The 14,611-nt window shown below is 45.3% G+C and overlaps 1 protein-coding gene across 1 annotated transcript in view; it reads right to left on the bottom strand.

The window, feature by feature from the left end:
- Positions 1–1,873, bottom strand: part of PTPN11 (protein tyrosine phosphatase non-receptor type 11) — a gene marked incomplete at its 5' end in the record, with an annotated part of 60,824 nt that extends 58,951 nt beyond the window's left edge. Inside the window, one exon of the mRNA XM_084253192.1 lies at positions 1,839–1,873. Coding sequence (XP_084109318.1) covers positions 1,839–1,873 — 35 coding nt within the window. The remainder of the gene's footprint in view (positions 1–1,838) is intronic.
- Between the last annotated feature and the right edge of the window lie 12,738 nt (positions 1,874–14,611).

Genomic DNA, 14,611 nt, shown 5'->3' with positions numbered 1-14,611 from the left:
CTAGTTTCCATTTCTGTGGGAGACTAAGCACTCTGTCAGGTTTTCAGCCTAGTTTTCACCCCCTCTTCTGTGAATTGTCAGGATGGCATAGCTCATTTTCTATTGGATTTTTGTTTTTATTGACTTCCATGAGTTCTTTTTTTTTTTTTTAAGATTTATTTATTTATTTATACAAGCACTGGGTACAGTCAGAAGCGCAGGAGGGTGAGAGAATTCACCAGAGCCAGAGCAGGGAGCAGAGCAGGCAGAAGGACCGAAGTACACTGCTGAGGGGAGCAGCGGGCGGCAGGAGAGGTCTGTGTGCCATGTGGGACCCTCCTCCGGTGGCCGGGGAACAGCCGGGGATCGAACCGGCGCCGCAGAGGCCGCGGGCAGCTTCACAACCCAGCACTCAACCGCTGCACCACCAGAGAGGCCCCATGAGTTCTTGACATAACCAGAAAATGACCCTTTATTGTATATATGCAAGTATTTGTATTTTTCCCCTTTTTAATTCTGTTTGTGGTCTTTCTTTCCCCACAAATTCATCTTGGCATGGACCGATTTATCAGCTTTTTCCCTTAGAGCTTCTGGGTTTCTTGCTACGCTTAGAAAAACTTAACTCAGCACTGTATGAGGTGGAAAGAAATGAATGTACAAAAAATGCTCAGCACAGAAGCAGCCCTTAGGTCCACCTTTGGATTTAGGAATTTCACTTTTAGTCAGAATAAAATCCTTTTAATAAAGTGACAATGTCAACAGGACCCTGCAGGGCCCCACCTGGCGCTCAGGTACTGGTGGCCTCTCCACTTTCCCTGGCAGTGCCACACATCGCCTCTGCACGAGTGTCTCTCCAGTCAGATCCTTCCATCCTACCTTCTCAATGCCGGGCAATACCAACATTCCAGTAATTGCTGGGTTAAAAATCAGGCTGTCAGCTCCAGCAGGCAGAAACCCTGTCTATTCCTCACCCATGTGTACCCCAAGCCCTAGAAAAGGGCTATGTACCCCAGTCTTCCTGCAGGAAGAGAGCTGCAGCCGTCAGCTGAGGCTGTCACCTCTCTCCCATGTCAGTTTCCCAGCTGACCTAGGCGGTGCATAAGGCACTGTCCAAGGTGACTCTCGCAAGGTCAGGAAGAGGCACAGACTCTCTTCAAACTGGCACCACCAGTTCTTCTAGGGGGGAAAAAAGATTTCTTTCCAATTTACAGGGCTGAGGAAACTATTGTCCCCTCTCCGTATTTCAACATGTGTAAAAAAAAATTTCCATACATTAAAAAAACTGCTGGACGTAGCTGAAACATAATTTTAAATGTCTCTGATACGTGAAGACAAGCATCAAAGTAAATGAATAGGGGGGCCTCCCCGGTGGCGCAGTGGTTGAGCGCTGGGTTGCGAAGCTGCCCGCAGCCTCTGCAGCGCCGGTTCAATCCCCGGCTGCTCCCCGGCCACCAGAGGAGGGTCCCACATGGCGCGCAGACCTCTCCTGCCGCCCGCTGCTCCCCTCAGCAGTGTGCCTCGGTCCTTCTGCCTGCTCTGCTCCCTGCTCTGGCTCTGGTGAATTCTCTCACCCTCCCGTGCTTCTGACTGTACCCAGTGCGTGCATAAACAAGAAAACAAACAAACAAATAAATAAATAAAAACATGCCTCTATTAAAAAAAAAAAAAAAGTAAATGAATAGGCAAGAATCATCGAGATGCTAAATCCAGGAAGAAACTGTGGGAGGCACAGGCTATTTGCATCAGCTCACACTCTCTCCCCAGCAGTTGCTTATTAGTGACAAGGGGGATAGTATCATTACATAATGGAGACACGGCACACGTTCTTGCCTGGTGTTACTGATGATGGCTAATGTTACCCAAGACCATGGTGCAAGGGCACAGCATCACCCATGTCGCACTCTGACTGAGAAAGCTAGTAATGGTAAAACCATCACACAAATTCAAAATAAGAAAACCACTACCTTAAAAAAAATCAGTCAGGGCTTCCCTGGTGGCACAGGGGTTAAAGTCTCATAGCTATCAAACTATTGCCAGTCACTGAGGCCTGAGTTTTGCCTGAGATTGATACCTGGCCAGGGAGCTGACCCACATGGCTCAGCAGACCGCTCCTGTCCTGCCCACTGATCCCCTCAGCAGTGTATTTCAGTAGATCTGCCTGTTCTGCTCTCCACTCTGTCTCTGGTGAATCCTCTCACCCCACCCCCCACACCTCTGGCCTGCACCCCAGCTCTTGTATGCATAAATAAATAAACCTTTTTTAAAAAAGAATTAAACAGGATAACTTTATTCTTAGAAAATATAAACTGAAGTATTCAGGGGTAAAGGGGTATCACATATGTTGCCCTCAAATGTTCAGTGGAAAAAATTATTAAATGTTATGTGCGCATGTGTGTATATAGAGACTGATACAGCAAATGGGATGACGTGTTAACACTGGTGAATCTAGGTAATTTCCACATTCTATCTGCATGACTATTCTTTGCACGACTCATATTCTTGTAGCTTTTCCTCACATTTTAAACAAATACCAAATAAAAAGGCAAAAACTGTTTAAGAAATTTCTGATACATCCATTTGCTTAAGTTACCAGCATGACTTACAATATCAGTAAGTTATTCATCCTCATCTCTGACAGGTAAGTACTCAAAGCAGATGACAGAGAGAAGTAAGGAAGTCAGACAGAAAAGAGAAGTTACATTGTGGGGATAGCAGAACAGAGCAAAGACATTTATATTTTTACTAATATTTTAGACCTAAATAAGATCTTATAAATCATAAAAAAGATTTCTCCATGATTATCTTATTACTCTTTTTTTTTTAGCAATTATGAAATAGCTCTGATAGCAAAGAAAAAAATAATCTATCAGTTATTATACATTATGGCTGGGTAAAAATTACAGCTAAATTTACTGCCACATACCACTGTATAAAGCACACTCGGGAAATCAAAACTGGAACCATTACATTTTGCTATTTATTACCCAAAATTTCTAAAGCACGGCTCTAAATCCAGTTATCTCCTGTGTAAACACATATTCTCACCTTTGCCTATTTCACAGAAATAACACTCACAGAGCGTGTCCTGCTGAAGGTGACCCACCAGGTAGACTGATGGCAGGAGATAAGGCAGGAGGTCATCTCCTTACTCCTTATTAAATAAGCTATCTTATTTCATTTACAACTTATAATTATACCTATCCCCTTATAATTATACCTATTCCCTATACCAAGGAACAGAAGAGTGATGTTTACAGTGGAAACTGAGTAACTTAGCACAGAAGTTGGACCGAGCAAAGACTTAATAGACATTAGTTACCACTATTGTTAACTCTGTTATTTATTGGTGGAAGGTACAGGCTGCGTAACTGTGTTACTTTTACATAGGCCATTTCTGACAAATGTGTCACTGCCTCTTCATAAACTTAACTTCAAGGCACAGTGCCTGTTCCTAAATTATTTCAAATAGCATATGGTTAAAAATGAAAAGTTCTATTCCATACTCCATCTACTTGAGCTTTGATGGACTGCAGTCTCCCCTCTTTCTTTGCCATTTTTTCAAAGAGCATCTGTAATTGTTAAAATACGTTCTCTTACTCTCATGTTTAATATTTGTGTCCAATCACTGACTACTGTGGCTGTGCAGCCTGCTTGTCACTGATAAGGAGCAATAGCGTTCATTCAACCCCTGAGATCTTAGAGAGGATGGGTAAAAAATGTGGAATTTGTGCCCACCCTGGTGGCACAAGGGGTTAAGTCGCAGCACTATCAAGCTATCGGAAGCCACTGCAACATGAGTTCGATCCCTGGCCAGGGAGCTGACCCACATGGCACAGCAGACCTCTTCTGACTCACCCACTGCTCCCCTCAGCAGTGTACTTTGGTCAATCTGCCTGTTCTGCTCCCCACTCTGTCTCTGGTGAATCCTCTCTCCCCCTGCACCTCTGGCCTGCACCCCAGCTCTTGTATGCATAAATAAAAATTAAAAAAAAAAAGAATGTGGAATTAGCAGAATTAATATATTATAGGTCTGGCATCAAAGATTATAAACACTTGTAATGTTAGCTCCTGAGGCCAAACAAAAGCCCCACCGCCATCTCCTACCTAGTGTAAATGCAAACAGGAGAGATTAGTCTATTAAAAAAAAAATCTAAATGCATCTCTATTACCAGAAAGGTGGGGAAAGGCAAATGGATATGACTCCAATTAAGTTTATCAACAAGATTAATACAGTGGGGGCAGCACTCCTACTGCCCACCTGTAACTATGCAGGTGCCTCTTTTAACCAACTCTCTCTCTCTGTAGGGCAGCAGCTTTCTGGCTGCCCATGACCTGTACCATGCTGGGACTTCTCTTCACTGACATCCCTCAGCAGGACAGCTCTCCTCAGGGCCACCCACCTGCAACCATGCATGCCTCTCTCAGCAAACCTGTCCCTTTCGGTGCAGCTCTTCCTGCCTGCTTGTGTCTATGCAAGTGTCTTTTACTGTCCTATCCCTTTTCTAATAAACCTGCTTTTTAAATATATATTAAAAAAAAAGATTAATACAGTGGGTCCAGACAGGATGAGAAGAAACAGATAAATGTCCAGTCATCCCCACATATACAGTAGGGACTTGATGAATGAATATTGGCTGAATGAAGCTGGGGCAAGTGAGGAAAAACCAAGTAGGATAAAAGATACTGAGAGGAAGGGCGAAGAGCAAAGGTCAGTAGAAAGAAAGAGCCTCCCCCTCCCGCTCACTCTAACACCTGCAAATCTACCAGGTCCTAAGCACCCCTTCTAACCGACCATCTTCTGGCCCTGTTTATGATTTTTTAAGGCTCTCGAGTCACAGCCTGGCCCAGGTAGGTACCACCATCTCAGAGAAAGCGTTGGAAACCCACAGACACCCATCACCACGACCACCACCACTTTTGAAAAAGTGCTTCAAATGGATGTCTAAGCATCGAGCCCTGGACAGAGTGGGCTTGAAGAAAGAGAAGACAGAACCCTGACTACAAGAGTTTGTAAACCCCAAAGTCACACCAGAAATCGAAATCCCTCATCTGTAAATGCAGACTGTGCAAAGGCCGAACTCTCTGAGGCTGGGAACTTATTTATGTCAAGGGAGTTAAAAAAAAATGCTGATGAACCAAAAACAAAATACAATGATGCTGAATATTTTGTTTTATGCATATATCCCCTGCCCCCAGTGATGTGGGGAAACAGTCAAAGACTAATAATTTCAGGAACTTACTCTCAAGCCTGCCATTCCGAGAAGGGAGTTAAAACAAGGGATCCAAAGTTTCAGTTTCTGGCCTAAATTTAAAGCAATACCAGGTATACCTTTCTTACCCACTGCTCCAGGAAAATCACTACCTTTACCCTTGGGGAGTAAGATTATAGTTAGGTACTTTCTGCAGATTACAAAAATATTCCTCTTCTCTAATTAAATTTTAATATTCTATAGGAAAAACATAAGTCATGTAGAAGGGGCAGTCAATAGGGACAAGCATTTTAAGTAACAGACTGGGGACAAAGTTGTTAAGACAGCTTTTTAGAGGTAGCTCTGTCTTTACACACCAGTAACGTCTCCTGGACCTTCCTGGGGCAGCATCTCTGCTCTGATGACAAGGCAGTAAGAGGAAAAGGCCTCCTAAAGTCTTTCCACAATTGGCTTCTCCCTTAGTTCAAAGCCTCTCTCTCTCACTCTCCCTGAGCCCACATGTCCTCCTACAATCCTTCCTTCACAGCAGCCAGAGGGATATTTTTAAATAGATCAGCTCATGCCACTCCTCTCACATCCATCTATGGTTGTGCACTGCTCTTAAAATACAATCCCAACTTCTCCCTGTGGTCCACATGACACTGGGGACCTTAGGAATCCCGGTGTGGTCTAGTTCCTTCCTACCCCCCAGAGTCACAGCTCCTCCACGTGCTCCCTTCTGTTCTTCCAGAGAGCAGAGGCCTGCCCCACTCAGCACTAGCTGTTTCCTAAAACCTGGAACCCCCAATGCCCAGCACATGCCTGGCACTCAATAATCCCATAGTAAAACAGTTCTTGAACGAATGCACCTGTTTTTCACTGGCGTGGGACCATGCAATGATAAAGAGCTGGCTCTGTAGTCCACTGCTTTTTAAATAAGCATGTTGCACATGTGCATACGTGTACGTATGCATAGACAGACATGTACATACAGTATGCATGTATACATCAGCATGCAAGTACACCTGTATTCTAAACAGTATATGCTACTGATAAATTTCAATTTCAGTTTGGTACCAGCTTTATCAAACTCATTTGATGCTGACACTTAAGTCTGCCTCCCTCTCTAAATTCAATCCCCTTGGAAACATAAATAGCATCTTTCATATTTCAGTATTGCTGAGCACCATGGCACCCACAAGCCTCTAAAAGTCAGGGCTGCATTTTAGGGTGGTTGAATCCATGGAGGCAGGGGGAGGGTGTCTCAAACTCTTGAATGTAGTCTACACCTTCCCCAGAACCTGCCAAACATTAGGATTTGCCTTTCCTTTCCTTCAAAAGGTCAGCACTGGAATGGCAAGTGGGGTCTGTGCTTCTCAAAGGGAAAGAGGAACAAGCACAGGGTCACCTATTGTTCTGAAGCGCCTAACAAAGGACACCAAGACCTGCTGGTAACAATTACCAACATGAGTTGGCTGTTTTTCAGGATCTCATGTGACTCTAGAACAGTCTCCACACTGACCAAGTGCAAGAAGGGTAAGCAATACCAGCAGCCGCCCCTTCACTGGAGCAGCTCTGGCCAAAATCTTGAGGTTACATTGGGGACATGACATTAATAAAGACTTCCCAGTTTCAATTGTAAAGACATCAAAATGTTATTTCTCAGCAAGGCAAGTTTATTTACTCCCACAGGAGACAAACAAACATAGCTACCAGGGAGCGCCTGGGACAAGATGTACTTGACCAGCAACAGATAAACCAAAAGCCTCCAGTCTGAGCACAGGCTAAACTGTCTGGTACTCTCTGCTGGAGGATGAGTGATCACACTTGATCTTTCAGGGGAACAAGGCAAATGTAAAGGCTATAAGAATGAAGGTAGGATTGGAAAATACACTCTGTTTATCAGCTGAACGGGGCAGACAAGCAACCTCAAAATCTAAATTCAGTACACAACTGCTCAGTGCCCTGGGAGAAGGGGATACTTCATTGTTGAATGACTTCACATCCCACCTCTGATGCCAAGAGAGAAGAGTACTAACATTTTAATTACTGAATGTATATAAAATCTAAACTCTAAACACACCAATCAAAAAGATTTTTGCTAATTAAGCAAAACAAAATCCAGAAGACTGATTCAATCATGTCTTCAGAGATCCCTTCTCAAAACTAACCACAGCCTCTCCATTTCTGTTAAACACACCAATCAAAAAGATTTTTGCTAATTAAGCAAAACAAAATCCAGAAGACTGATTCAATCATTTCTTCAGAGATCCCTTCTCAAAACTAACCACAGCCTCTCCATTTCTGTTTTTTTCTCCCTACCAGCAGTGATTACTTTTGAAGTTGTCTTATTTATTCATGTGCTTGTCAACTCAGCCATAAAACTAGCAATTCTTGCCTATCTTACTGCTTTAACCTGCCTGATGCCATTAACTACTTGTTGAATAAATTAATAGTCAAGTTAAGAATAATTTGAAAAAGAACAAGGTTGGGAAGACTGACACTACCTGATCTCAAGGCTTATTACAAAGCTACAATAATCAAGACCACAGTGTATTAGCATAGGGGAGATTAAACAGTCCAGAAATAGAGCCACATGTCAGTGGGCAATTGACTTTCAACACTGACGCAAAGTCAAAAAAAACAATCTTTTCGGGGCCTCCCTGGTGGTGCAAGGGGTTAAGACGAGACCTATGAAGCTCCCCACAGCCACTGCAACACGAGTTCAATCCCCAGCCAGCCAGGGAGCAACCCACACGGTGCAGCAGACCTCTCCTGACTTGCCCACTGTTCCCCTCAGCAGTACATTTCAGTCAGTCTGCCTGTTCTGTTCCCCACTCTGTCTCTGGTGAATCCTCTCATACCCCCACACCTCTGGCCTGTACCCCAGCTCTTGTATGCATAAATAAACCTTTAAAAAATAATAATCTTGGGCCTCCCTTGGTGGCGAAGGCAGTTGAGTGCCGTGCTGTAAAGCTGTCTGCAGCCTCTGCACCACAGGTTCAATCGCCGGCGAGGGTCCCACATGGCACAGCAGACCTCTCCTATTGTGCCCGCTGCTTCCCTCAGCAGTGTATTTCGTCAGTCTGCCTGTTCTGTTTCCTGCTCTGTCTCTGGTGAATCCTCTCACCCTCCTGCGCATCTGGCCTGTACCACGGTTTTTGTATAAAATAAATAAATAAATCTTAAAAAAAGAAAGAAAGAATAATAAAAAATAATCTTTTCAACAAACGGTGCTAGAACTGATATTCATATGTGAAAAAGAGAACATGTACCTATATCTCACACCATATACAAAAATTAACTCAAAGTGGCTCATAAACCTAAAACTAAAAAACTTGTATAAGGCAAAAAACATTCGAGGCCTTATGTTAAGCAAAGATTTCTTGGAAATAACACCAAAAGCATGATCCATTTTTTAAAATTGATAAAATGGATATCATCAAAGTTAAAAATTTCTGTTCTTCAGAAGATACTATTTGAAAAATGAAAAGCTATCCCAAACTAAGAAAAATACTCCAATTCTGATAAAGGACTTTTATCCAGAATAAAGAATTCTCAAATCTCAATAGTAAGAATGAAAAACAAGTAAAAGGTAGGGAATATTTGATTAAAGAGATATGTTGGGGCCTCCCTTGTGGTGCAAGGGGTTAAGTCACAACACTACCAAGCTATTCGCAGCCACTGCAGTACCAATTTGATCCCCTGTCAGGGAGCTGACCCACATGTCTCTCCGGCTGCTCTCCTCAGCAGTGTATTTCAGTAGATCTGCCTGTTCTGCTCCCCACTCTGTTTCTGGTGAATCCTCTCACCTCCCCCCCACCTTGCCTGCACCACAGTTCTTGTATGCATAAATAAATAAATCTTTAAAAAAGAGAGAGAGATGTCACCAAAGAAGATACACAGATGGGAAACAAGGACATGAAAATATGATCAACATTATTAAACAGGAGGGGAAAAAATAAAACTACAATGAGATCCTACAACACACCCACTAAAATGGGGGGAACAGGGGGAGCTGATCACAGTAAGTGCTGACAAGGATGTGTAAAAACTGTAACTCTCATCCACAGCTGGGAGGAATATATATGGTATAACCACTTTGGAAAACATTTGGCAACTTCTGACAAAGTGAAATATATATACCATATGATCCAGCTATGCCACCAGTAGATAAGTACTGAAGAGAAACAAATTCTATGTCACACAAACACTATACAGGATGGGCCAAGGGGCAGCCTTTTCTGCAATAGTCAAACTCTGGCAACAATCCAAATGTCCTTCAACAGGTGGGTAGATAAACAAATAGAGGCACAGACATACAATGGAATGTTACAAAGCAGTAAAAAGACATGAGCTATTTCACACAAACTACAGCCAAGGATGCATCACAACATAATTACGCTGAATATATGAAGCCAGACATAAAAATTCCACTTGTATAAAATTCCAGGAAAAGCAAACTAATGTGTGGTAACAGAAAGCAGAACAGTAAGTGCCTGACAAGAAGGAAGGGATTCGAAAGGACACAAAAAAATGTATCACAAGAGGTGACCATTATCTTGATTGTGGCAATGGTTTCACAAATGGATACAGATGTCAAAATTTACCAAATGGCACACCTAAATTTATGTCTCAATAAAGCTGGTTAAAAAATAAATAAGCAAACCTACTATATGGAAAATAATGAATTCTCAATCATGTGTGTCGTGTTCATCATCTGACTTTTCAGATGGCCACATTTCTCTTTCATCACAGGTGAGTAAGGGAGAACTGGAGGAGGTGCTGGGAGGTGGGAAAGGTTTCTCTCCATTTCAAACTGTGCTCTTTGCCACTGCTGCTTTGGCTACAACCACCCTTCCCCAATTCTAAGCAAGCTGGACAATGTAGGGTTTATTACCAGCAGCCCCTTCCCCACCCCCAGCCAGTCTTTGTCTCCTAAAGAAGCAGATTCTCACTTGTCTGGAAGAGCAGACACAAGGAACAAAAGGCTCAATGACTATGTGACAGATTAAAGAATAGACAACTTAAAAACTCCTTAAAGAATGAGAACATTTGAGGTTATACACTTGAGGTTATACACTGTTGTGTTGAAATGCAGTTATATATTACCCAGATCTGTAAACCCTTGCCAACAGAACTGTCCAAATCACTCACTTCCTAAAAGTTTTCAGTTTTTTCTAGGCTTACAGCTCCAGACCCACAAAAGAATAGCATGCAGGTGTGTTTTGAGAAGATGTTATATTTTGAAAAGTCTCTCATTCAAATAACCCTAACAGTGTGAAACAACCTTTCAAATACCTAAGACAGTGACCACCCTAAACAAGACAATCAAAGACTCCACAATGAGCCTTATGTGTGAATCTTACATAAAGAGTGGTGATACAAGACAGCAAGATCATTATCTAAAAACAATGGGTCACACTACTGTTTAACAACAAAATTGAGGCTTACAAATGATTAGCAATAGTTATAAAAGAATAACAGCAACGGGATGATTAACAGTGGGGATTCTGGCTCCACCACTTATTAGCTGAGTGACCTTAAACAAGTTGCCTAACTACCGAAACTCGGTCTACTCATCTTGAAAACTGGGATAATACTATCTACCTCACGGGGTTGATGTGAGGATGAAATGTGTGGTTTCAGTACGAGCCACGTAAATACTGGCTATTAGTAGTACTATTACCCTGAACTTTCAAAAGATCTCATTAATTCGCTAATCCTTCTCTGACTCTTAGGTTCAAACCGTGTCATTTGCTAGCATGTAACTGCTGAACCTCAGTTTCTACATCCATAAAGCGGGAATGATAAATGTTACCTGACTTTTAAGGTTGTGGTGAAGCATTAAATAACTAGAGAGACAGCTCCCTTCCCTCCCGCCTCCCAAAGCGAAGATCGCGGAGGAAGGAAATACTTCTAATAGCTGCAGATACCGTCAGTTTTTCCATTTCTGGCACGTGAGGGGGTGGGGGAAGGAGATGCGGAGAAGCCTGGCCGGGGGTCTGGGAACCAGAGTGAAGCCCCCGATTGTGCGCGCGACCCAGAGTAGCCTCACGGTCGGTCCAGGGCCCGGCTCCACGCATCGCCCCCTCTACCCTCCCGCTTCCCGGGCCGAGGAGCCTCCCCAAATGAGCGGGGGTTATTTCGGAATCACCATGAGGCAATTCTCATGAGGCAATGGGTCAGGAATGCGGCGCCGAGCCCGGCCGCTGGCGTCCGCGGTTCCCCCGGCGGCTCTACCTGCCCCCGTCCTGACAGGCATCCCCGGACAGCAGGAGCCGGAACTCGGGGAGGCAGGAAATGAATGGGGACCCAAGGGGTGGGGGCGCGGCGGGGCCCGATCCCGGCCCCGGAGGGCGGGGAGGTCGGGAGGGAGCCTGGCCCCCCGGCCCGCGGCGGGAGTCCGAAGTCCGGCCGGGCGCCCCCTCCCGGGCCGGGCTGACCGATCCCGGCGGGGGCCGGGCCGAGGCCCGGGCCGGGCCCCTCGGGGCTCCTCACCTCCGCGATGTCATGTTCCTCCCGCCCTCCGGCTCCGCGACGGACCCGCTCCTTGCTCAGGCTCCGCTGGGCGCGGTCACATCGGGCTGGCCCGAGGGAGGCCCGCTCGGGACCGGACGCGGGGCAGAGCCAGCCGGCCGCGCGCAGACCCCCCTCCAGGCCTGGGGATCCCGGAGACTGTGCTGCCGCCCCTCAAGCCCGGTTCGCTCCTCCTCCTCCCCGGCCCTTCTCCGGCGGCGCCTCCGTGACGTCACCCGCGCGACACCCGCCGCCACTTCCTGCTTCCATTGGGCTGGGGACTGAGTGCCCGCTGGGAATGGCAGGTAGTTCGGGGGCTCGACAAAACCGCGGCCACGCAGCTCTCAAAGCACTTGCCCGTCCCCCTTCAGACTTCAGCTGCAGACATTAGCGCTGTGTGCATAACGTTGTACGCGCGGCCGCCCGCCCACCCATCGCAAGCGCTCCCACCGTGTCCATTTCCATCCCTGAGCTGACGGCCAAATCGAAGTTCATTCATTTCCTTCCACAAATCGCCGCGCCACTTGCCACTTACTAACTTGGTAACCTTAGGAAGGTTGCTTAATTTCTCTGAGCCTCAGTTTCATCCATTCCTCATTTCTGTAAAATGAAGAGAGTGCTCGTATTTTCTCCACAGGTTTACTGTCAAGATTCAATGTGTAAGATGCTTAGAACTAAGTCTGGTCTATTTAGTAAGTGCTTTGTAATTTTTAGCTATGTAATAGATATCTGTTAGGTGTTTTCTACTTGAAAGGCACTTCTAGACTATAGGGATACAAGAGAGGACTGAAAAGACAAATATGTTTGTGTTCTCATGGGAGGAGCTAGAGCAATTAAAACAAGTAAAAAAAAAAAATCAAGATAGTACTCCCATCCTCCCTTTTTGTTTTTTTGTCCATAGCCTTTTATATTACCACTTAATATAAGGTTGTTAGGGAAGGCTTCGCAGAGGATGGTTTTTGAACAAAGATCTGATACAGGAACAGTGAAATAACTCAGAGGACTAGTATTTCAAGCATAGGGGGAGGCAAGTGCCAAGGCCCTGAAGCAAGAGGTTACCTCCTGTATTTGAAGAACAATAAAGAGGTCTCTGACTCTAGCAGAGTTGTTGGGGACATGAAGAGCAGTGTCTTCCCTCTGTCTGCCTGTTCTGCTCCCTGCCCTGTCTCTGGTGAATTCTCTCACCCTCCCTCGCCTCTGGCCTGGACCCTAGATCTTGTATAAATAAATAAATCTTTTTTAAAAATCTTCAACAGGGCCTCCCCGATGGCGCAGCGGTTGAGCGCTAGGTTGCGAAGCTGCCCGCGGCCTCTGCGGCGCCGGTTCGATCCCCGGCTGCTCCCCGGCCACCGGGGGAGGGTCCCACATGGCGCGCAGACCTCTCCTGCCGCCCGCTGCTCCCCTCAGCAGTGTACTTCAGTCCTTCTGCCTGCTCTGCTCCCAGCTCTGGCTCTGGTGAATTCTCTCACCCTCCTGCGCTTCTGACTGTACCCAGTGCATGTATAAACAAAACAAACAAACAAACAAATAAAACATGCCTCTATAAAATTAAAAAAAATCTTCAACAGAGGAATATAATCTATATTTTTGAAGTATACTTGAGTATACCAGGTGGCCTAGGGGTTAAGTCTCAGTGCTATCACTGCTATAACCTGAGTTTGATTCCCAGCTAGGGAGCTAACCCACATGGCACAGAAAACCTTTCCTGTCTCACCTGCTGCTCCCCTTAGCTGCTCCCCTTATTCCAGTAAATCTGCCTGTTCTTCTCCTGACTCTGTGTCTAGTGAATCCTCTCACCCACACCTCCCCACAGCACCTCTGGCCTACACCCCAGTTCTTCTATACAAAAATAAATGAAATATTTTTAAAATTAATTATACTTTGAATACTCTGTGAGAAGTCAGAGAAGATGACAAGGGAAGAAAACTAAAATACTGTGTATTTCTGGCTAGAGATAATAATGGCTCAGACCAGAGTGAGCAGGTAGATTCACCTGATTAATGCCCATATTACCTATTAAAGGCCACAGACCTAGTGAGTGGCTGAGCCTGAATTCAAGCCCACATCTATGCACCTCCAAATTATCTTCTTTCCTCCCATCTCACTCCTATACAAATAACTCTTTTTTTTTTTAATAGAGGCATGTTTTATTTATTTATTTGTTTGTTTGTTTTGTTTATACATGCACTGGGTACAGTCAGAAGCACGGGAGGGTGAGAGAACTCACCAGAGCCAGAGCGGGGAGCAGAGCAGGCAGAAGGACCGAAGCACACTGCTGAGGGAAGCAGCGGGCGGCAGGAGAGGTCTGCGCGCCATGTGGGACCCTCCTCTGGTGGCCGGGGAGCAGCCGGGGATCGAACCGGCGCCGCAGAGGCCGCGGGCAGCTTCGCAACCCAGCGCTCAACCGCTGCGCCACCGGGGAGGCCCCTACAAATAACTCTTATAAGTTGTGCTAACTGCTTCAGCACAGATGTGCTCCTTACAAAAATTGCCTTTAATATATACCAACTTAATTTAAGTAGTAGACATTTAAATGTAGTTACCAAGCCTGTTTCTTTCCATTTCCCGTAAATCCTGGCCACGTAGATGACTCAAACAGCATCCCAACTGATCTTAGTCCTGCAGGCTTGCCCTTTCTCATCTATTGTCCATGCAATAGCTAGGATAATCTAAGATGCTAAACTTACCCCCTACACTGAACACCTCAATTTGTTTCTCCTTGCTTTTGAGGATGAAGCCAAAATTTTAACAACCACCTGCTATGGTCCCCACTCACTTTTACCAGCACCCTTTTCCCACCACTCACCTCTTTCTGTGACCCAGCCATGTTGAAAGATGTTCAGTTCCCCTCTTTAGGCCAAGCTCTGTCCCAGCACAAGGCCTTTACACAATCTGCTTCCTATATCCGTGAAGCGTTCGCCTGA

The sequence above is a fragment of the Talpa europaea genome (assembly GCF_964194135.1).
Source record: "Talpa europaea genome assembly, chromosome: 14".
NCBI lineage: Eukaryota > Metazoa > Chordata > Mammalia > Eulipotyphla > Talpidae > Talpa > Talpa europaea.
This window is presented reverse-complemented; position numbering and strand designations above follow the sequence as displayed.